Source organism: Sus scrofa, chromosome 8 (assembly GCF_054392235.1).
Source record: "Sus scrofa isolate SSC_HxYL_T2T_F1_AM1 chromosome 8, Sscrofa_HxYL_maternal_Yorkshire_Landrace_v2.0, whole genome shotgun sequence".
NCBI lineage: Eukaryota > Metazoa > Chordata > Mammalia > Artiodactyla > Suidae > Sus > Sus scrofa.
Genome location: NC_139390.1, coordinates 143940343 through 143961570, shown reverse-complemented (window position 1 = coordinate 143961570; position 21228 = coordinate 143940343). Strand labels below are relative to the sequence as shown.

The 21228-nt window shown below is 47.0% G+C and overlaps 2 protein-coding genes across 9 annotated transcripts in view; one reads left to right on the top strand and one right to left on the bottom strand.

Moving 5' to 3' along the window:
* FGF5 (fibroblast growth factor 5) overlaps positions 1 to 11486 on the top strand; it is a 29218-nt gene extending 17732 nt beyond the window's left edge. For 3 of the 6 annotated variants that reach the window (XM_084973737.1, XM_003129367.5, XM_013998656.3), the window contains one exon: positions 3923 to 6663. In XM_084973737.1, the coding sequence (XP_084829863.1) occupies positions 3923 to 4273 (351 nt within the window). In that variant the 3' untranslated portion in view covers positions 4274 to 6663. Of the gene's footprint in view, positions 1 to 1416; positions 3721 to 3922; positions 6664 to 9663 lie in introns of those variants that run through there. The other 3 variants (XM_084973735.1, XM_084973738.1, XM_084973736.1) reach the window with 3 other exon arrangements.
* Positions 1 to 21228, bottom strand: part of LOC106508356 (uncharacterized) — a 232700-nt gene that overhangs the window by 187296 nt on the left and 24176 nt on the right. The window lies entirely within an intron of this gene.

Genomic DNA, 21228 nt, shown 5'->3' with positions numbered 1-21228 from the left:
TTGATCCCTGGCCTGGGAACTTCCTCATGCCGCAGGCATGGCCAAAGAAGTAAGTAAATAAATAAAAATAAAATAAAATTGTGATGGTGAATGCGTATTGACATTTAAATGCCTCTGTTGTTTGGGGTCTGCTTATAAAGAGGCTTCAGGTGAAACAGGGACAGAGATGCACTGCTTGGGGTCATTATCTTTTTTTTTTTTTGCTTTTTAGGGCCGCACCCACAGCACATGGAGGTTCCCAGGCTGGGTGTGGAATGGCAGCTACAGCTGCTGGCCTGCGCCAGAGCCACAGCAATGCAGGATCCAAGCCACATCTGTGACCTACACCACAGTTCACTGGCAACAGCGGATCCTTAGCCCACTGAGCAGGTCCAGGGCTCAAGCCCACATCTTCCTGGATGCTAGTCCCTACCGCTGGGCCACAGCAGGAACTCTGGGGTCACCATCGTGTCTGGAAAGGGCCAGGAAGACTAACAGGAACAGCCAGTGCCTCTGAAGAAACTAGATCTCCTGATGAAAAAAGATCACGGAAATGTTCCTTTCACACGGTAGCTTTTCAGACAAAACATGAAATTAGAAGTCAATTAAGAAAGCCAAAACAGTCTGACTGCCTTTGCTCCTGTTTTAGTGTGGGATTTGGAACGGCTGGGAGTCTTGAGAAACGTGGGGGTCCTTAGAATTCAGAACGTCCCCACCCCACGTGACAGGGGGCCCTCGAAAAATCTAGAGCCTGAACAGCCATCTCCTTAAAGGCTTTTCTAAGAAAGAACTTCAGAACATGAATCTTGAGGAAAAATAGGGAAAGTTTCTTCATGAAATAATTTTAAGGAGTGGTCTCGGTGGGTTTTCACTCCTTTGAAAGACTGTAGGGTGGAATTGTTATAGGAGAATACAGTGTGTGTGTGTGTGCGCGCGCGCCACATCAATAAAAAAAAAGACATGCTCCTTTTTTATTTTCGCTGACAGTGTCAGGGGAGAAAAGGTTAAATGATGCAGTACACTTTAAAAAAAAATCTGTCAAAATTGACTAAAGCCATCACTGCTGTCTCTATTTCAGGAACTGATTGGTGTGTGTGTATGAAACAGAGGCAAAAGTCAGGTCAAAGTATCACGTATTATACATTAAAAATGTTTTTAAAATACATTTTAAGAAAAAAAAAACTGAGGCTGGGTAAATATACCTGCTACGCTTCTTAATGAAATCTCCCACACTTTCTGAAATGCTTGTCCTTTTATGTAGCAGGAAGTATTCCAGATGGCTGAAGCTCTTGTTTTAAAATGAAACTTTGGGATTATCTAATTGAACGGGGGGGGGGGGGGGGGGGGAACATTCGAGTCCATATAAGAAAGAACTAAGCAGACACATCTATGTTTGACTTGTAAGAGTCTTTGTATCTTTTTGTTTTCTTTTTAAAGGCACAACTATGGCACACGGAAGTTCCCAGACGAGGGGGTGAATTGGAGCAGCAGCTGCCAGCCGACGCCACAGCCGCAGCAGCATCAGCTCTGAGCCACGTCTTTGGCCTTCGCTGCTGCCACTTAGGGCAGCACGGGATCCTTAACCTGCCGAGTGAGGCCAGGGATTGCCCTGAATCCTCATGAAGATGCAGTTCTTAACCCCCGAGACACAAGGGGAACTCCAGGAAAGTCTTTTTAATTAAAAAAAAAAATAGGAACCTTCAACATGTGCTCTTCTCAAGTGGTGTCAGCAGAGCACCACTGTCCCAGACACGGGCTGGTAGCTTATGACAGGATGGAAGAAAGCCACAGGCAGTGGTTCTTTAAAGCTCCAGCCTGTAGCCTCCTAGAGACGCAGTCGGGGACTCGCCAGGAGGCAGGTGGGTGTTCTCATATATAGCTCCATAGCCCTCGAATACAGATCGAACTACGCTTGAATGTAAATGACGTGGGTAAATCGTCGTACGTCAGATAAATGTGCTGTTGGGAAAATTCTGAAATCAGATGTCTTCTGATATTGGCAGTACTTTACACACGTCATACATTCTCCTTGGCCATTCGCAGTAAGTCTATGTAGATTACCTTGCAGGGCTCAGACTTCCAGGTTACAGTGCTGGGGGGTCTGTATTGCAGAAGAAAATCTGGCATGATTAGAAAATCAAGGGGGAAAAAAAGTCAAGGGAAAATGAAAAAAAAAATCTAGGGAATTAGAGGACTTTTAATTCCAGTATAGAATCACTTGGTTCGATATGAAAGAATCCTATCTGTGTAAGTGGCTTCTTGGTTATGGGGTCAGGATATTTGGTATCCCCAAGCCCAGAACACTTCTACAAGCGGTGCTCCCGGAAACTGTGAAACACGTGGTCTAGTTGAGGTCTGGAGCTGCACTTCTTTGGGGTCACGGATGCGTTTGTATCTGACGAAAGCCCGGGATCCTTTCTCTGGAAAATACTTGGATTTTCACAATAGATTTACGGATGTGAGGATGGCAGGTAAGGAGCCCGAAGCTAAAAACTCGAGCGGCAGAAGTGGTGTTTGATTGCACGTTGTCTGGTAACAGCTCACACGCTTCCCTCTTCTGGGTTCGTTCGGTTTCCTCAATTCAGCAAACGCAGCCTTTGCAGAGGTTGCACTGGCCCACTTCTTTGAAGTGATTCAGTTTTTTGTTTTTTTTTTTAATGATTTTTATTGTTTCCATTATAGCTGGTTTACAGTGTTCTGCCAATTTTCTACTGTACAGCAAGGTGACCCAGGCACACGTCCATCTGTGCGTTCTTTTCCTCCCAAGTGACTGGATGCAGTTCCCGGTGCCACCAGCCGGACCTCACTGCTCATCCAGGCTAAAGGCACCCCCAGGCCCCTTTGTCTTCCTCTTCTCGTCTTCCTCTGTCCAAGCACCCGCGTGGAGGCCACACTGAGCTACGGACGGTCGGGTCGCTCTGACCCGCGAACACACTGTTCCTGCTCCCGGAAATCCGGTCGCACCTCCCCTGCCTTGCGAATACCTCGCTGTACTTGAAGACTCAGCTCACAAGTCTCCTTTCCCGGGAAGGCCTTCCTGCCCTCTTCCTGCCACCTCCATCTTCTCAGACGCCCTCTTCCCAATGCCGTCACTGTACCCTCTGCATACCGCTGTCCCACTGCCACCGATCAAGCTGCACTGTGACTACTTCTCGCTTTTCCCACTGCTCTGTCAGCCTTTCAAGGGCAGATGGGTGTGTGTGTGTGTGTGTGTGTGTGTGTGTGCGCCTGCCTGAGAGGGTGAGACAGAGACAGAGATAGGACTGAAGTGCTGCTAGTGACACCAAAAGGTACTTTTTTCCTTCCTGGCATCAAATACACCCCCCTGTACCCCTGTGTGAAGATACATCTTTTTCCTGAAGGACTCCAACGTATGCAATATTAATAGGGCCATATGCTACCCTTCCCTCAGCACCACGAACCGCACTGATACCACTGAAAAATGTATTCTCGTTTCAAAGGATAACATGACCCCATTTCTCTGAATGAATCCATGTTTCATAGGCAACTGTTTCTTAGTAATACGGTGCTATTTATTTTCCTGATGGTTTAAGAGGGGGAAAATCCTCTGTTGAAAGTTAAGTTTTTAGCTAAAAATTTCAAAGTCATTTAAAAAGAGTAACAGAATTTAACTCTGTTAGGAGCTCCTCTTACCATTTGTATACACAGCGATAGTATTTCATGGTTGTACACAGTAGACAAATCAGCATTACAAAGATGAATAAAGTAAGGATACAGAAACGAAAATGGTCATTTTAAAGTAACTGTACTTATTTTTCATGAAGTCACTTTAAAAGAAGCAAATGTGTCTTTGCAAAAGGGAATGGAGTTAAGAGGACAGGGGAATCAATGGAATTCTTGGTGTCTTCTTTCTAGTAGGAGACCCATGTTATCACATGCTGAAAATATTACCACTCCTTAAACCTCCTCTTTTATTCCCTAGGCCAGATTTACAGACGACTGCAAGTTCAGGGAACGATTTCAAGAAAACAGCTATAATACCTATGCCTCGGCAATACACAGGACTGAAAAAACCGGGCGCGAGTGGTACGTGGCCCTGAACAAGCGGGGGAAGGCCAAGCGGGGCTGCAGCCCCCGGGTGAAACCCCAGCACGTCTCTACCCACTTTCTGCCCAGATTCAGGCAGTCGGAGCAGCCCGAACTTTCCTTCACAGTCACTGTTCCTGAAAAGAAAAAGCCACCCAGCGCCGCCGTCAAGCCAAAGGGTCCCCTCGCCGCCCCGCGGAGAAGCCCCAACACGGTCAAGTACAGACTCAAGTTCCGCTTCGGCTAAGAGTCACCTGGGCCTCGGGAGAGCCACGCCTTCCCCGCAGGAGCCCCCGGAGGGTCGTCCGTGCTGGGAGCCTTAGTCTGGGGCGCAGCTTCGGCTCCGCGACACTGGGCTGAAGTCAGGTCGTTTGTTTCAGCTTGACTGGAACAAACACGTTTTCGATGGGAACCGGACTGGAATCGTTTGGACCTACGTAGGGAGTGCGCTGCTTCCGACGTGAATGAAGCCTTTTGCTTTAGGCTCGGTGCACACCGACCGGGACTCGGTTTCCAGAAAGTTGAATGGTGGGGGCTGTGTATTTTTCTGACGTTTACAGATCACTCGGGAAACAAAAACAAAAACAAAAACCCATCCATGATACATTTTTATTTTTGGTTTCCAAAGGATATTTTGATGCAGATAAAAATATTTTATTAACCTTCGTTTTTGTTTTTTAAGTACCTCTGCATTGAGCATATTTTCTTACTTTTACTATTTTTAATTAATAAGACATAAAACCATTTAAATGCAGCTTATGAATTATAAATGTGTTTATAGCCCATTTGTAACGTGGATTTCTTTTTCATTTTTCTTATTCATTGCACTTTTAATTTTTATTATGTTTTTTTTTAACCATACCTCAGATTATATAAGTTTAGTCCTACATCTTAAAATGTTTAAATTCTCTGGAACAGCACCAAAGGCTCCACTTGGGGGTGTGTGTGTGTGTGTGTGTGTAAATTCATGATATTATATGGAATCCTATTTCTTTAGTGGCTGGGCTATAACGGGTTAGAAGTAAGGAGAAAATACAAGGGTTTCTGGTGGAAGTAAAAGCTGGAGACAAGGAAAAGGACAGCGGTCCAAGGAGACCGAGGGCGCGGCAACCCTGGCATGGAATCCTGTGCGGGCTTCTGGTCTCTTCTTGTGCCCCCTCCCCCCCCTTCTGTAACAGCTGGACGAATACATACATATTCTTCTGTCCGTCAGGCATCCGCTCTGAAACCACAGTGCTTCAAATACCTCTTCCATGACCCTCGGCCAAACCGACTGCGAAGATCCACAGGGAGCGACCCACTTCGTGCAAAACACAGAAAACCGGAGGAGACCAAGCGGGCAACGTCGCCCATGTCGCGGCCACTGTCCAGAACATGCCTATTACGCAGGCAAACGCTCTGAGCGTTTCCTGCCCTGAAGGCAGCCATCCCAGGGACTAGACCTGCCTTTTTAGGAAGGAGATTTCCTGATGCATCATTTTAAAAAGTTGGCCGTGCGACGTGGGCAGCTTAATTTGGGATTTGATGAGCTGAAAATGGCACTTAATTGTCAATCCAAACATTGAATATTGGGCGTAAGTTATAGAAAATTTAGCTTAAGGGAATTCACAATGTATTTTCTTGGCTAATCATTTTTATGGAGTTCTATGAAATATATGTTTATCTTCAGAAATGCGGCAATAAAAACAGGAAAGCTAATGTTTAAACGTATGTCTCATAGGAAGAGCAGAAGCGTTCACAGAAAGTTTGTGGCTTGTATTTAAGCATGCTTCTTTTAAAGAATATTGCTGCACTTTTTTAGAGAAACAAAATATGGTTTGTTTGGTGCACAAATGCAGAGTCGAAACCCAACAAAACTGAACTTATTACCACGTAAGCAGACTGCTTTGTTTTAATGGAAACAAACTATACAAATACATATTATACATAATATATATAAAATCCATCAAAAAACGAAAACATCACACACAGACTCTACATGGTGTTTTATTAGGAAAGTAATAATCTGATTACACATTGTTTGCATTTAACCCATAATTTTTAAAAAACAAAGTAGAATGCTTCAAAAGTTTTAATTAATTTATACATGAAAAATCTCCTGGATTAAATGAAACAACATTTGCCAACAAAGGTATGTCCAACTCTTGTCCAATTGGCATATCACCTTGTAGGCACAGAATTTAGCTAAAAACAATCCTCTAGTTCATTCTAATATATCGTGCACTGTATGTCAAGTTCTCAGTACATCCAAAAAAATGAAATTGCCGAACAAGAGCACAGCAGACATGTGTTCCTAACTGGGCAAGAAAAGGGGATATTAATGGTGATTAACAACGAACTAAATTAATGCGGACACTGCCTTAGGCAAAGGCTGTTGGTAGTTTACGTTCAACTAAAAAATAGTACCTTGTACTCCTCATTGGACTGCATGAGCAGATGAAGGTTAAAGTAGCACAGCTACCAAATATATATTATGCAAGTCAGGAATCATTCATTTCAAAATTTAAAGCCAAGCTAATATTAAAAAAAACTTTAAATTATAGTTTACCCTGGCCATGCACAATTATATTTAATTAAAGCTCACTGAAGTGTAAACTTAACTAGATTAATAAACTGAAAGAACTCATGTGGCAAAAACATGCATAAATATAATTCCTTACTAATACCTGGCACTTTTAAGGGGGCCCTTGCTTATGTCGTTTTGGTGATTTTGAAGGAACTAGACCTACCCCACATTCAATAACCTTGTTTACTTGTGATTGTGTTGACCCCCAAATTTCAGTGACTTTTGCATTCCAGTACAGGAACCTCGCTGGTGTAGAAGAGAGATGACAAATCCCTTCAGACGGACATTCCGTTCTATTATTTACGTTTCATTTCAGAGAGTCTGTAACATAACTAGCGGTAAATAGAGGCTTTCAGAAAGGTGTAATAACACTGTGTCTTTCAATTTCACAAACTATATCATCACTTCCTCCTAAAGAAACTAACTCGAGCACGGGGTGTGTAAAAATCACCTTGGTGCTTTTGGCTGAGTTACAGCAACTCCGCTGTACACAGTTGTATGACAATGACAAAGGGCACTGGGGAAAGTTCTTTCCAAATTTAACCGTTATCATCTTAGATGCTTTTATTTCTTGTACCTGAGAATAAAACACCATAAACCTGGCAGGTAAATTTTCCACAAAGTTGACCTTTGTAGAAAAGTGAGCAATTTTCTTCCATTGACATTTTTATCCTTCCAAAGGAGACAGGAATTAAGCCATCTCACATTTTCAATAACAAAATGAAAATATTCCACTCACCACAAACTTGAATTCTGGCACCATTTCTACAGCTACAGAATATTTCTTGCACAGGTCATTTTTTTCTTTAAATATCTTTTTACTAAATTATAGTTGATTTACAATGTGTGCCAATTTCTGCTGCCAGCAAAGTGACCCAGTCATACATACATATTCATTCCCTTTCTTATGGTATCCTCCATCGTGGTCTATCTCAAGAGACTGGATAGAGTTCCCTGTGCTGTACAGCAGGACCTCATTGCTTGTCCATGCTAAATGTCATAGTTTGCATCTACCAACAGCAAACTCCCTGCCCATCCCACTCCTCCCCTCCTTCTTTGTTCAGTTAATTAAAAAAAAACAAAACAAAACAAAACAGTATTATAGACATCGCTGCAACAGGAAGCAAACAAAAATATCTTGTCCGAGGAATTCTCACCTTCTTTAAGAATTATTTCAGGAGCTCCCTGTGTGGCTCCGAGGTTAACGAACCCGACTAGGATGCATGAGGATATGGGTTTGATGCCTGGCCTCGCTCAGTGGGTTAAGGATCTGGCGTTGCCATGAGCTGTGGTGTAGGTCACAGTTACAGCTCTGATTTGACCCCTAGCCTGGAACTTCCATATACTGCAAGTACAGCCCTAAAAAGCAAAAATAAATAAATAAATAAATAAATAAAAGGATTTATTTCATTGTTGCATCTAAATTTTGATCATGTGAAATCTATTTTTAAGTCAATCATCTTTTTACAAATTTTGAAAAAAACTTTTAGATAAATGAACATGGCTCCTCTATTTTTCTTTTAGAAGGCAGACCATACTAGTTCGTTTTGGAAAGTAAGATTATCCCATGAGTGGGCGTCGGGGTAAGAAAAGCGTTGCCTCCTCAATCTCCGTGGGAGAGAAGGGAGGAGAACCCAGCCTGGGTCCGTGGAGGCGCTTTCACATCTAAGAATCACATACAACATCCAGACGACTGAGCTACAAATCATCCGCCCGTATTTAAGCAACCTTAAGTAATGAAAGTGCTGGGTTAGAAATCAAGAACTCTTACATCCTTTTTATCTTATCACGCTGTCTTTTGTCCTGACTGCCGTGTAACCATCACAAGGTCATTCTCCAGGCCTCGTTGCACGTGTGACCTCTAATGTCATGTCCAGCTTTGCCCACTGATGATTGTGTGAGTCTTTTTTTTTTTTTTTGTCTTTTTTGCTATTTCTTGGGCCGCTCCCGCGGCATATGGAGGTTCCCAGGCTAGGGGTCCAATCGGAGCTGTAGCCACCGGCCTACGCCAGAGCCACAGCAACGTGGGATCCGAGCCGCGTCTGCAACCTACACCATAGCTCATGGCAACGCCGGATCCTTAACCCACTGAGCAAGGGTAGGGATCGAACCTGCAACCTCATGGTTCCTAGTTGGATTCGTTAAGCACTGCGCCACGATGGGAACTCCGATTGTGTGAGTTTTTAAATGCAGAGGTACTAGAAAGATGACAGGATTCCTGCTTCAGGTAAAACGAAAAATCTATGTCAAGATGAAACTAGACAACCACATGAAAAAAGTTGTCAAAGAGGTAATAAGCGGATTTTTTTTTTCTTTTGGTCTTTTTAGGGCCGCTCCCGCAGCATGTGGAGGTTCCCAGGCTAGGGGTCTAATCAGAGCTGTAGCCAACAGCCTACGCCACAGCCACAGCCACATCCACACCAGATCCGAGCCACGTCTGAGGCCTACACCACAGCTCATGGTAACGCTGGATCCTTAACCTACTGAGCGAGGCCAGAGAGCGAACCCGCAACCTCTTGCTTCCTAGTCGGATTTGTTTCTGTTTTGCCACAATGGGACCCCATACACAGATACTTTAAAATGGTGTTGTCTTTGAGGAAAAAGTAGGAGTTACCATTGTGGCTCAGTGGGTTAAGAACCTGACACAGTGTCTGTGAGGATGTGGTCACCCTGGCCTCGCTCAGTGGATTAAGGACCCGGCATTTCATGAGCTATGGTGTAGGCTGCAGATGTGGTGGGGATCTGTGTTGATGTGGCTGTGGCACAGGCGGCAGCTGCAGCTCTCGTTTGACCCCTAGCCTGGGAACTTCCTTCTGCTGCAGGTGAGGCTGTACAAAGAAAACAATAAAGAAATAAAAAATAAACTGAGTGTGAGATTGGATCAAGAGATTTAAAAAATGGGCATCAATTCTTGGCCTACCTTTTTGTGAGAGACTCTGCAAATCTGCAATAATCTGCATAGGAATGGTCAGAGTAGTATTATTGTTGAGAATAAATAGTTCAAAATCTTAATTAAGCATGTAATTTTTGAATATCTCTGTTTTGACTAAAATCCCGCTTTCTCCATGAAGCCCTCTAGACAGTCAGGGAGAAATAAATACAAGCTCGTCCCGACACCGTTCCGTCGAATACGTGTATAGCTCATGACACATCTGTCCATCAGCACTGCCTCTGCCATCCACTGATGCAGTTTTCTTCTGAGATCCTGCTCTGCCGTGACCTCAGCCAGCGCGACATTTCTCTACTTGCTCAATGCTCGTGCGTCATGCTCCTTGTCGAGGTGAACAGCAGTGTGTTCTCAGTTCTGAACTTCTGCAGGGAACCCAGCCGTTCTCTCCTGGCACATTGTGCAGCCCAAGTTCCAGCTAATCAAAGGAACCCGAGACAGGCTCTCCGCTGACCATTCCGAATGATGCGTTCCTATGACTTTAACCCTTCGTGGAGGCTACTGGACAATCTACATATGCAAATACCGGCTACATACATTTATAGGTTCCTGGAATATGTTAGGTGCTCAAAAACGCTTATAGGATGGACACAGGGCTGAATAGGATTTATTTGATGAAGATGCCGATGATGGGTAAGAGAATTACATATATGAGATACCAAAGGGCCCCAACGAGAGTCAGAACACAGGCTGCCACCTCACTGTACCTGGATTTCTCCAACGCAAACCCCAGATTCAAACACCAGGCACTTGCAAGCTGCATTTAAGTACCAATAAATCAGTCATCGTACGAAACTTCCATTTCATTGGCAACTGTAAAAATAGGCTATTGTGCAAATCCTGACGATTTTCCCGTTTGCAGGCCAAACAAGGGTCTAGCGGGGTGTCAGTGGCTATCACTGGCTTTACTTTCTGGTCATTTGTGGGGCTTTTTCCTTTTTCTCAGATAAACCCCCAACGAGAAGACCGCCTTTTTCTGTACCGTACAGAGAGGTTCCCACACGGTGACAGGTGCGGTTCCAGCGCGTTCCTCATTCAATTCTGTTGTTGCCTCCGTGGGAAACTGGAAAACGTATCAGATTTTCAAACCGGGAGGTGAATTTCTGCAGAGGAGGCAACACAAAGCTTTGCACTCCCGGCTCTGCTTCCAGAGTCTGCTCGTTTTTCCACGGGGCTCCCTCTGTGGGAGGGATGTGTGCGTTCCAGAATCTGCTTCCAAACTTTGACGCAGGTTCAACATTTACACTTCTTAAGGCTCAGGGGTTGCCCTATGCTCCTCTGCATAAAGGGTCCCTGAGAGCAAGTGGAGCTATATGAGAGTATGGAATGTACCGGAAGATGAGACATAGATGCCCCGACAGTCCCCTTCCTAAACAGAGAGTGGGACAGAACCAGCCTAAATGCCAGCAACCAAGAGCAGCAAAATGTTCTATGTTCTCCATCCATTCTTTTTTTTCTTTTTTGCATACAAGACGCATTACAAAGAGGTGAAAACACGTTTTCTGTTTAGGTAATGAAAGAGTAACAGACTCAGCAGCGGCTGTGATAAACCTCTTCTGAGACCCCACGTTCCTATAAATGACGATCAGGAGGAAGGCCATGTGTGTGTCGCCCCCTTCGTAACGGCACTGGGTCATGAAACGGGCAGCTGTGAGTGAGGCTTTCCCCTTAGAAATCACGTCGCCTGAGATATTCAGCCTTTACCATCTGGAGAGCAGAGACCGAGTGGGAAAAAGCCGCAGAGCCCAGCACGCTGGCGCAGGGCACACACCACAGGCTCTGCTAGTCAAGGGAGTTTCATGTTTAAGGATGAGAAATCAACTGGTCCGGCCAACTCCAAAGTCTAAAGGAACCTACTCAGTCTAAAGGGATAATGATGTCTTGGGTGCTAATAACATATGGCGGAAATCTTTAGTAAATTTCTAATAAAAACATTCGATGTTCACTTATCCTCTTAAAGAGTACTTGCATTGTGCCGAGGTTCTAGGGGTAGAACTAAACATAGCACCTGTTTTGAGGGAGCTTACAGTCTTGCTTACAGTATCAAGGCAGTGGATTTTTTTTTTTTTGAGTGTTATATCCACTACGCAGTTGAAAACGACACTTATTCTTGCAAAGGAATATAATACATTGGAATACTATTTACCACAATTCACCCCAAGGCTTAAGTTTAGGTAACATTATAACTTTGGAAATACTTCAAAAATTCCTTTGGTGCTCTCTGGAAATTTATAGCATGTTTTCCATTGATTATTGACGAAGATGGAAGATTATCCTACACTGATTGAAAGATCATTAGGAACCCAACAGAGCATGGGAAAATGGGACGTGTATTTTCCTGCGGAGATCTCTAATTCCATAACCCTGACCTGACGGCTGGGATGGGAGGGTCCATGGCCACCTAACTGCCGTCTTGCTTAGAAATGGGAAAACTGACTTGTGCTTCCTGGAGTCTGATTTATTTTCCCACGACATTCATGGGATAGAGACAAGTGTGTGGTGAAAAAAATCAAAAAGTGAGTGTGGCCTGAGTCTTGCCTAACTTTTCAGCTCTTTCCTACCTGTTTGCAGGGAGCTGGGAAATTGTTAACAATTTAGCACTTAACACAACCACCACCACACCACCTCCCACTGTCGGTCTTAAACAAAGGATTCTATCAGACTCCCCTTGAGAGCAGCTGCTGCTGTGGGGGCCGCTGGGGTTAGTGCACATGAACCTCCCCCAGGACACGGAGGGGGTTGGCAAATGCTGCCTCGTCTGCCTGGAGTGCTCCGGAGGCACCTTGCAGAGCTCTCAGCCCGCGTTCCTCTAAGGTTGGCCTGCAGTCAATAAACATCTCATGTCTCTCGCCCCGAGGGTGTGCTCACAGGACCACCCTGCTTCTGCGGTCACAGCTTCAGGCTGTGGGCGGAATGGTGGGTGCAGAGCCAGAGGCAGGATGTGCAGGCGGGACCCAGTGTGGTTGGACCTGGGATCACTGGTCTGGCTGGAGGGGAGCCGGAGTCGTCTTCAGGTCAACACTCATCCTGGGAGGAGAGGCACGTCCACCAGAGCGTGATTATCAAGCATCGACGTGACTCACTCAAGGGTTAATGGGAGGGAGCTTTCATAAGAGGCGAGGCTGCAGGTTAGGAGAGAAACAGAGGCCTCTCGCCCCCTCACTGGGGCTTGCATGGCCCAGGCAGTGGTGTAGACGGCCGTCGTCCGTCCAGGGAGGGCACGCTCAATATTTCCCTTCAAAGGTGGGTACCCGAAGGGGAAAGAGTTCTTGTCTCTTTTCGCTCTTTAAAACCGGACATGAATCGTGTCCCGAAACAGCAATGCACTCAGCGGATAACTAACGAGTGGCGCGTCACGAAGTGGTCAAGGTTCTAAGTGCCTGATAAAGAGACTCAGAGCCAGAGAGGGTACAGCCAGGTGTGCATCGCGGAAGAAAATAAGAGGAAACAGGAAAACGAAGACTCACATTGATTTGAGGGCCTGCGATCAGCTTCCCTCCACCCCCAAGGGGGTGGGTCTCGCTGTGGTCAGTTATGATGTGGATGCTGACTCGTTTATCTCCTACCTCTCTGCCGTCCACAGGTGCGGGCTGAGTGCCTGCTGTCTGCCTCCTGCAGCACCGAAGGGCAGGTACAGAGAGACAGAGAAGGGACACTGTCTCTTCCATTGAGAAGCATGCAGTCCAGACGGGAAGGTGGACACCTGAAGCAATAAGCCCCAGACATGTTACGGTGGAGAGGCCGGGCCGGGCTGGCCACAGCGTGTCAGAACTCGGCTACTCTGATCACTGCCACCCCTTACATCTGAACAGCACTTTCTGGTTTTAAGTTCGTGCTTTGGGTGTTCAGAATATATTCAGCTGCCTTATCTAATTAGATATACAGTTAAAAATCCTAAAACAAAATGAATCCTTTCTTTCTTTCTTTTCTTTCTTTATCTTTCTTTCTCTTTCCTTCCTTCCTTCCTTCTTTCTTTTTATTTGTCTTTTCAGGGCCACACCCACAGCATATGAAAGTTCTCAGGCTAGGGGTCGAATTGGAGCTGTAGCCACTGGCTGGCACCACAGCCACAGCCACACCAGATCTGAGCTGTGCCTGAGACCTACACCACAGCTCACGGCAACGCTGGATCCTTAACCCACTGAGCGAGGCCAGGGATTGAACCCGTGTCCTCATGGATGCTGGTCAGATTCACTGCCGCTGCGCCACAACAGGAACTCCGAAAACGAATCATTATTCTAAAGTGTGGGCATTTAACCCTTGGACACTGTGATGCTCCATGCAGATCACAGGTAAGGATGCAGATCAAAGACAACATATTCAGTTTAACCTAAATTCCAGGTATAAAACAAATACTGTTTAGTACTAGTGTATTCAAATACCGCACGGGTATCCTGTATTTTCAGCCACTGCGTTTGGCAACCATCTTTATGGAGGTTCCTCTCAAGAGCAACCCTAACACGTCTTCTGGGCGTTAGTCTCAGCCACAGATTGTTTCAGGGCGTCTGTTCTCTAGGAAGCGTCATCAAGGTGCGTAGACATCAGGGGCTCTTGGACCGCGTGGGAGGACTCACCACTCAGCGAGGAGCACAAAGAAGATCTAGAGGGTGCTCTTTCCACAAGCGGGGGACACACTTCCACATTCTCACGAGCACAGAGGCCTTTATATTCACGAACAATGCCAAATTCAGAAGTTCGCATGGCTGTGCCGACGTTACGCTAGTATTTCTTTATGCCTAGTGATCTTAAGGCATCAACTCTTGATTCCACCCAGGTGTTAGCTGTCAGTTTGTGTGTTTCTGTGTGTGATATAGAAGTTCGTGGATGGTATGGGGTGTCATCGTGTTGTGACTTACCAACATTTCTGCAAGGCTCTTAAAAAGACCACCACGCCTCCTCCGTGAAACGCACGCTTTCGTTCTTTTCCGAAGTTGCCGGGCCCCGGTCTCTGCTCACGCAGCGGCGGCTCCTTCCTTGCCTCTTTGGCCGGCTCCTCTTCCACCTGACCTCTCAACCTTGCAGGATCCCAGGGCTCAGTTTTTTGCCTGTTTCCTACTTTCTCCCCAAACCCACGCCTGCGTGATCTCACTTCTGCTCTCAACGTCACCTGCGTGCTGACGCCCCCACGTTGGTGGCTCCAGCCTCGGCCTCTCCCAGGCTCCAGGGTCACACAATCAGCTGCCTCCTCTACCTTTGCTCCGTGGATGTTTAACAGGAATTCCAGCCCTAACCTGCCCGGAACTCAACTCCGGTTCCCCAACCGGTTAAGCTCCCAGCCTTCCACAGTTTAACAGCGTAATGACACATAGTCACGGACTTGAGCCAAAAATCTAGGAGTCATTCTCGTGCCTCCTCTTTTTCCCCATAACCCTCATCGTTTCTACCAGAATCTCCTTTTGCCTAAACCTTCGGAATAAATCCCGATACCTTGGTCCAAGCTGCCCTCATCTCTAGCTCCATCTATTGCTGCAGCCTCCCAACTGGTCCCGCTTTCTCTCACAATAGTGGATTTCACAGAGAAGTCAATCTGGGAAACATTTTTTAAACTTAAATCTGGAGTTCCCCTCGTTCCGCTCAGCAGAAACGCATCTCACTAGGATCCATGAGGACGAAGGTTCGATCCCTGGCCTCGTTCAGTAGGTTCAGGATCCAGCGTTGCCGGGAGCAGTGGTGTGGGTCGCAGACAAGGCTTGGATCCTGCGTCACTGTGGCTGTGGTGTAGGCCAGCAGCTGTAGCTCCGATTCTACCCCTCGCCTGGGAATTTCCACATGCTGGCGGGTGTGGCCCTAAAAAGTCAAAAAACAAAACCCCCGAAACACAAAAGCCCCCCCCCCCAATTTAAATCATGTCACTGTCCTGCTCAGAAAGCTTTGGTAGCTTCCCGGCCCACCAGAATGGGTCTGGCCCCTTCTTCACACTCTCATCACACCTCTGGGTCTCGGTCAGCCCCACGCCCTCGGCTCCAAGGGCAACTGCCTGGCAGGCCTCTCCTCCAGCTCTTCCGACCTCGCTCCTCTCCTCAGAGATGCCTGCCCTGCTGGCTGTTTCAGGCTTCTTCGTGTGTCTTTAAAGGTGCTCCAGCTCATCCCCTCCTTCTTTTCTTTAGGCTGGCTTCCCCGGGAGAACCTAAGCAGCCTGTGTCCCGCCAGTGGAACGTACACGCCTCGGAGGAAGCCCCCTGTCGGGATTACTCATTGCAGCATCTCGGGCACCAGACAATGTGCCTGGCACACAGGAAGCACCCCATCTTTATGGACCGAAGGAACGAATACAGTCCATTTGCCACACTGCTTCTTTTGAAAACACTGATTTGTTCCAACTCGAATGCCACGTAAAGGAAAATCTTAAAATGCGAATGCGCCTGCTTCCAGGCAATTTCATCGGCGAGGAATGCTGTGCATTTCAGATGAATCAAACTGCATAGGCATCCACAAGAGATACGGCACCCGCCTCAGGAAGCCAGCGAGTCGCACGGGTCCTCACTGGGTTTGACAGCTTTCCACCTGATCTCGACAACCCTCCTTCAACCATTTTAGGGACTGAATTGTGTCCCCATCCCAAAACTTGTGTTGAAGTGCTGTCTCCCAATGTATTTGAAGATAGGGCCTTTAAGGAGATAATCAAGGCTAAATAAATTTATAAGAGTAAGTCTCTAATCTGATAGAGCTGGTAGGACTTTTTTTAAAAAATAAAAGTATAGTTGATTTACAATGTTGTGCCAGTTTCTGCTGCACAGCACGGCGCCCCAGTCACACACATGCGTTCATTCCCTGTCTTGTATCATCTCCCATCATCGTCTCTCCCAAGAGACTGGGTGTATTCCCTGTGCTGCACAGCAGGATCGCATTGCTCACCATTCTCAATGGGACCGATTCTACCCATTAAGCCCAAACTCCCCGTCAGTCTGGTGTCTCCATGAGGAGAGGAAGAGGCCGTCAGAACGCTCCCCTGCCCGCGCCCTGGCCACGCGCAGTAGGTACACAGGGAGAGAGGCCACTGAGGACACAGGGAGAAGAAGCCTGCTGGAACCTCAGTCCAGGACCCTCAGCCTCCAGGCTGCGAGGAGAGAAATTTCTGCTGGTCAGGGCACCCCCTCTGTAGGTTATTGCGATGGCATCCCAGCTGATTACAAACCCCTCGAGGGTAACTCAAGCCACACCCCTTCCCACAGCCACCCGGCCACACAGCCCAGCCCCTCCCTCCCTCTCCCTTCCCTCTTTCTCCCCCCAGTCTTTTTGGTATTTTTTTCTCTCTTTCTCTCTCCTTTATGATAAAAGCATTGTCTCATTTTTTTTTTTCTATTGCTCTTTCCTTCTCTGCTACTTAGAGTGCCCTGGAACTTAAGTATAAGCAGCCGTTAAGACTTTTTTAAAAAGGTAAAATGACATTTATTACAGCATTTATATATTTCCATTTTTTATTTGTTTTTTGTTTGCTTTTTTTTTGCTTCTTAGGGCTGCACCTGCGGCATCAGAAGTTCCCAGGCTAGGGGTCAAACCTGACCTGCCTCTGTGACCTACACCACAGTGCATGGCAACGCGGGACCCTTAACCCACTGAGCGAGGCCAGGGGCCAGCTCTGCATCTTCATGGACACCAGTCGGGTTTGTTGCCAATGAGCTTGTGCCCATGCTTCTAAGGCACCATCCAAATTTAAGCTTTAAGAAATTCACGGAACTCCCTAGTTATAAACATGTTGATTGACCAGCTGCTACATTCACAATTTAAGTCAGTTTTTGAAAGTTTCACTGAAGTGGAAAAGCATGGCAACAGCCCTCAAAGGGACTTCAGATGTGTTTCAGTGTTCCAGCGATGAGCCATACATTCAGATAGTGGGGTACTCCTTCAGAAAGCTGGCGACCCTGTCTCTGAGAGTTACAATTCCTTTGCCGAGTCTCTTGAGTGGGAGGAATGAGAACACTCCTGCCGCCAATAACAGCAACAAAACGAGCAGACGGCTGACGTCTACAAAAGAAGGTCTGTTCTGCCATCAAGACACAGCAGGGGCGAAGGAAAGGGCACTTGAAGGGCAGGACGATGACACACACATTTTTCGCAGAAGTCGTGGCCACGCGTGTGATCCAATCAAAGCCACGTCCCATCCACACACCAGCTTGGTGCTGGCTCTCATGCGGACGGAACCGTGTCTCGGGCGCTTTCTCTATTCATGTGGACGTGGAGGCGGCGGCCATGGCAGTGGACACACTGAGAACCTTTCTCCTGTGGCTCTGAGTCAGTCTCCTCAGTGGATTACTAAACACATTCCAGAAATCTCCTCCGTTCCCACTGGTCTAAAAATGGATATAATTAAAGATGAGTAAACCTACCGCAGAGCTTGATGTAATCTGTGAGGGTAATTAACACAAACTATGAACCATGGACTCTCATGCCACTTCTCTAAAGACTGCATACGCCACCGCAAGTTCATATACCTTTGCCACCGCAAAAGCAGCCCTCCCCCAAGGCAGTCACGCAACGCACAGCGCTATCGGCAATGGGACAGTTCTTGAGCATGTAAATCCAGCAACTGTGGTTTACCCTTTGACCAAAGCCAGGCTAAGATCTGGGGATCCCTCATGGCTTTCAGAACCTCCCAGAAATTTACCAGTACATACTTTGGGGTTCAGGAGCACCTCGATTTGGGTTGATAACTTCCAATGCCCAAGCTATGATTGTCTCAACTATTGCTACGCTACCAAGTGGCTTTTCAGGGTCAGGGGACAGATGACTCATTTCTAAAATTCTCCTTTTTTTTCCAGGTCTGGTGGAGTGTTATTAAATTCTAGAAGATAAGGCTCTTTTTCTTGCTGTCTCATAGTTTTCTCTTAATTCAGACAGGGATTTTCCATGGTAAGGCCTTCCATTCTATGTGGACTTGCCAGAAGACCTACGAACTAAGGCCATTTCTCAATAACGAGCTCCATCTTTTCATCCACAACTGACCGTTACATCTCAGAGGCCGGGTACAGTGCCTCGAGCTTTCTTCTTCGGCGCTCACAGCCACTGCGTGGGCCTCAGGAACTTCCCCCTTTCAGGTTAATGAAGCCGAGGCTGAGGGATTCACTCGTCCGGGATCACCAGGCAAAGCCGACAATCAGATCGGGTTTGGGCTTTTGGCCCCTGTCTTCCAAGTCTTAGCGCATGCAGCGTGCTCATCCTGAAACTCCGTCACGTATCGTTCAAAACCTAAATGTTTCCTTCCCTACTGAGAGCGCTATTCCGGGCGGGCGGGGGGCGGGGGGGGGGGCTCTAGGGTTCAGAAAAGAAGAACGAATGGTCAGATGTAAATGTGGTTTTCTGAGTCGGCAGGAGAGTGTAGGAATCCAAGCGCTGCCATACAGGAGAGATGGGCCAAACTCCGAGAAATAACTCGACAAAGTGAGCGGGTGGCGGAGGGCCGCTACTGAACTGACTTTCTTTCGTCACCCTATACATCCGGAGGTACCCACTGATCTTTTAGGGCACTGAATCCTTCGTTCTTGTCCACTCCGATTTCTGAGGAACAATACACAGGTTTTCTTTCCATAGTTATACCTAGATACCAGGGAGTCAAATCACCTTTAATTTTTAAATCCAAAAAGCGTTTTAACTTAGAGCTCACTTGCAACGCTGTGTCAATTTCTGCTGTACCGCAAAGTGACCCAGTCATACATGTACATACATTCTTTTTCTCATATTATCTTCCATCATGGTCTATCCCAGGAGATTGGAGACAGTTCCCTGTGCTGTACTGTAGGACCTCATTGCTAACTTTAAACTTTTTACATCCAAGAACCAGAAAACACACTCTAAGAAGCAGTCGTCAAAAAGCTCAGGCCCCAAATCCATCTTTGAGATACCTTTGTCTCATTAGAATTTGACCTGATGGTAGCTGAGGAGTAGTTGAGAATATTTCCCTCTTTCTTAGCTGTCAAAATTCAGTTGATACATCACAGATCCCTAAAGCTATGTAGGGAACTCTTCCCTTAATTCCATCCGCTTCATTTCTAAGCTGCAAGAGTCATGGCTGGGTTCAGTGAGAGTTCTGCTTGCCATGAGTGTGAGATCATGCCCTAAGTAATTACAGTGAGCGTGCAATGAAAATATGTGGTGAGTATAATGTCAGGAAATCATGCAAATTTTATTATCATCAGTGAAGTGGTGGCTGGTGGAGAACTTGTCAGTATTTGCAACTTGAAGCTTCTAATTACCTTGATTTACTTGTAGTTCCATTCATAACCTTGCTGCTGAGCTGTTCCTGACAGCACTTTGGCATTTTACAAGAAAGGAATAATGCTACGTAAATAATTTTTACACAATAAATCATTTAGAGTGGCTCTAAAGTAAAACCTAATGCAGTAGCTGGCTGAGGACTTGCAAACTTGACAGGTAGCTGGCATGTGGAATTCATCTATGTATCATAAGTATTTACTTTAAAAATTCCCCCATCCAAATCAGGCCGATTGAAAAAAAAAACAAAACCTTAGCCTGCTCCATCCTGAAGAGTCGCTGCTACCTTTTGAGGCAAAATGGGAAACGGAGAGAGGACGCTTACAGAGGACAATTCCACTTAAAACACAGATTTGCTGGGTTATGCAGGAAAATGACTCTTGAGGGCTGCTTCCCCAGGTAGAGCGGGCTGAGCCTCAGGGGGGCACAGAAACACCCCTCCCCTCCCCCACGGGGGGGGGAAGGCTGGAGGGGGGAGGGGAAGAGCAGGAGGAGCGCACAAGCGGACACGAGCAGGTCCCACCTACTCGCAGGCTAGGAGCGCACTCTTGCTCTGTGGGTCATTTCTCTTCACCCAAGACAGAGCAGATAATGAAAAGCAAAAGCCCGCCACGCAAAGCCTCCCCTTAAGAAAAAAGGCAGGACGACGTCCATTACGCCCGAGGGGCAGCTGGGTCTGCCAGCTGCCTTTGGACAACTGACTTCCCACTGGGTGCCAAGCAGGTCATTATCTCTTTTAATCCGCACAACAATTCTCTGAGGTAGGTGCGATTATCCCCTTTGATAGGTAAGGACCAAAGCTGAGCTGGATTAAGTCATTTCGCCCCAGACCGCCAGCTCGGAAGGGACCTTCCGAGTCGCCTCTGAAGCTGCCCGACGCGCGCGGCATCTTTGCTCCATCTGCTGCCTTGCAGCCCCCCGCCCCAAGCCCCACGAACCCCGCGAGCCCTACGAGCCCCCAGCAGCCCCACGAGCCCCGCCAGCCCCGCGAGCCCCACGAGCCCCACCGGCCCCATGAGCCCCACCTGCCCCACCGGCCCCACGAGCCCCGCGAGCCGGCTGGGTCTCCGGCACCCCTGTGAGGCCCCCGGCGAACACTCGGAAGGGTGGAAGCCGGGTTGGGGAAAGGCACCCACCCTGCCAGTCCCGGGGTGGGGGGGGGGCGAGCTCTAAAACATGCTCCGCCTTTGCACCCGCGCCCTCACCTGACATTCTCCCCAAGTTCCCAGCTATCTTTTCTCACCATGCGTCTTGCAGGGGAGACCGCACCAGACCTGTTAAAATGCCAACGTCTTTTTTTCCCCTAAAATACCAACACTCCGATATTTCTTTAGAGTGACGGTTCTCAAACGTTAGTCTGCCTACGAGTGCCTGAAGCACTTGCTAACACACAGATTACCGTCTTGTGAATTAAAAATGTGTAATGCTCTGGCTTCTAGCAGGCACCCAATAAATGTTAGTTCCTTTTTTCAGTCTACAT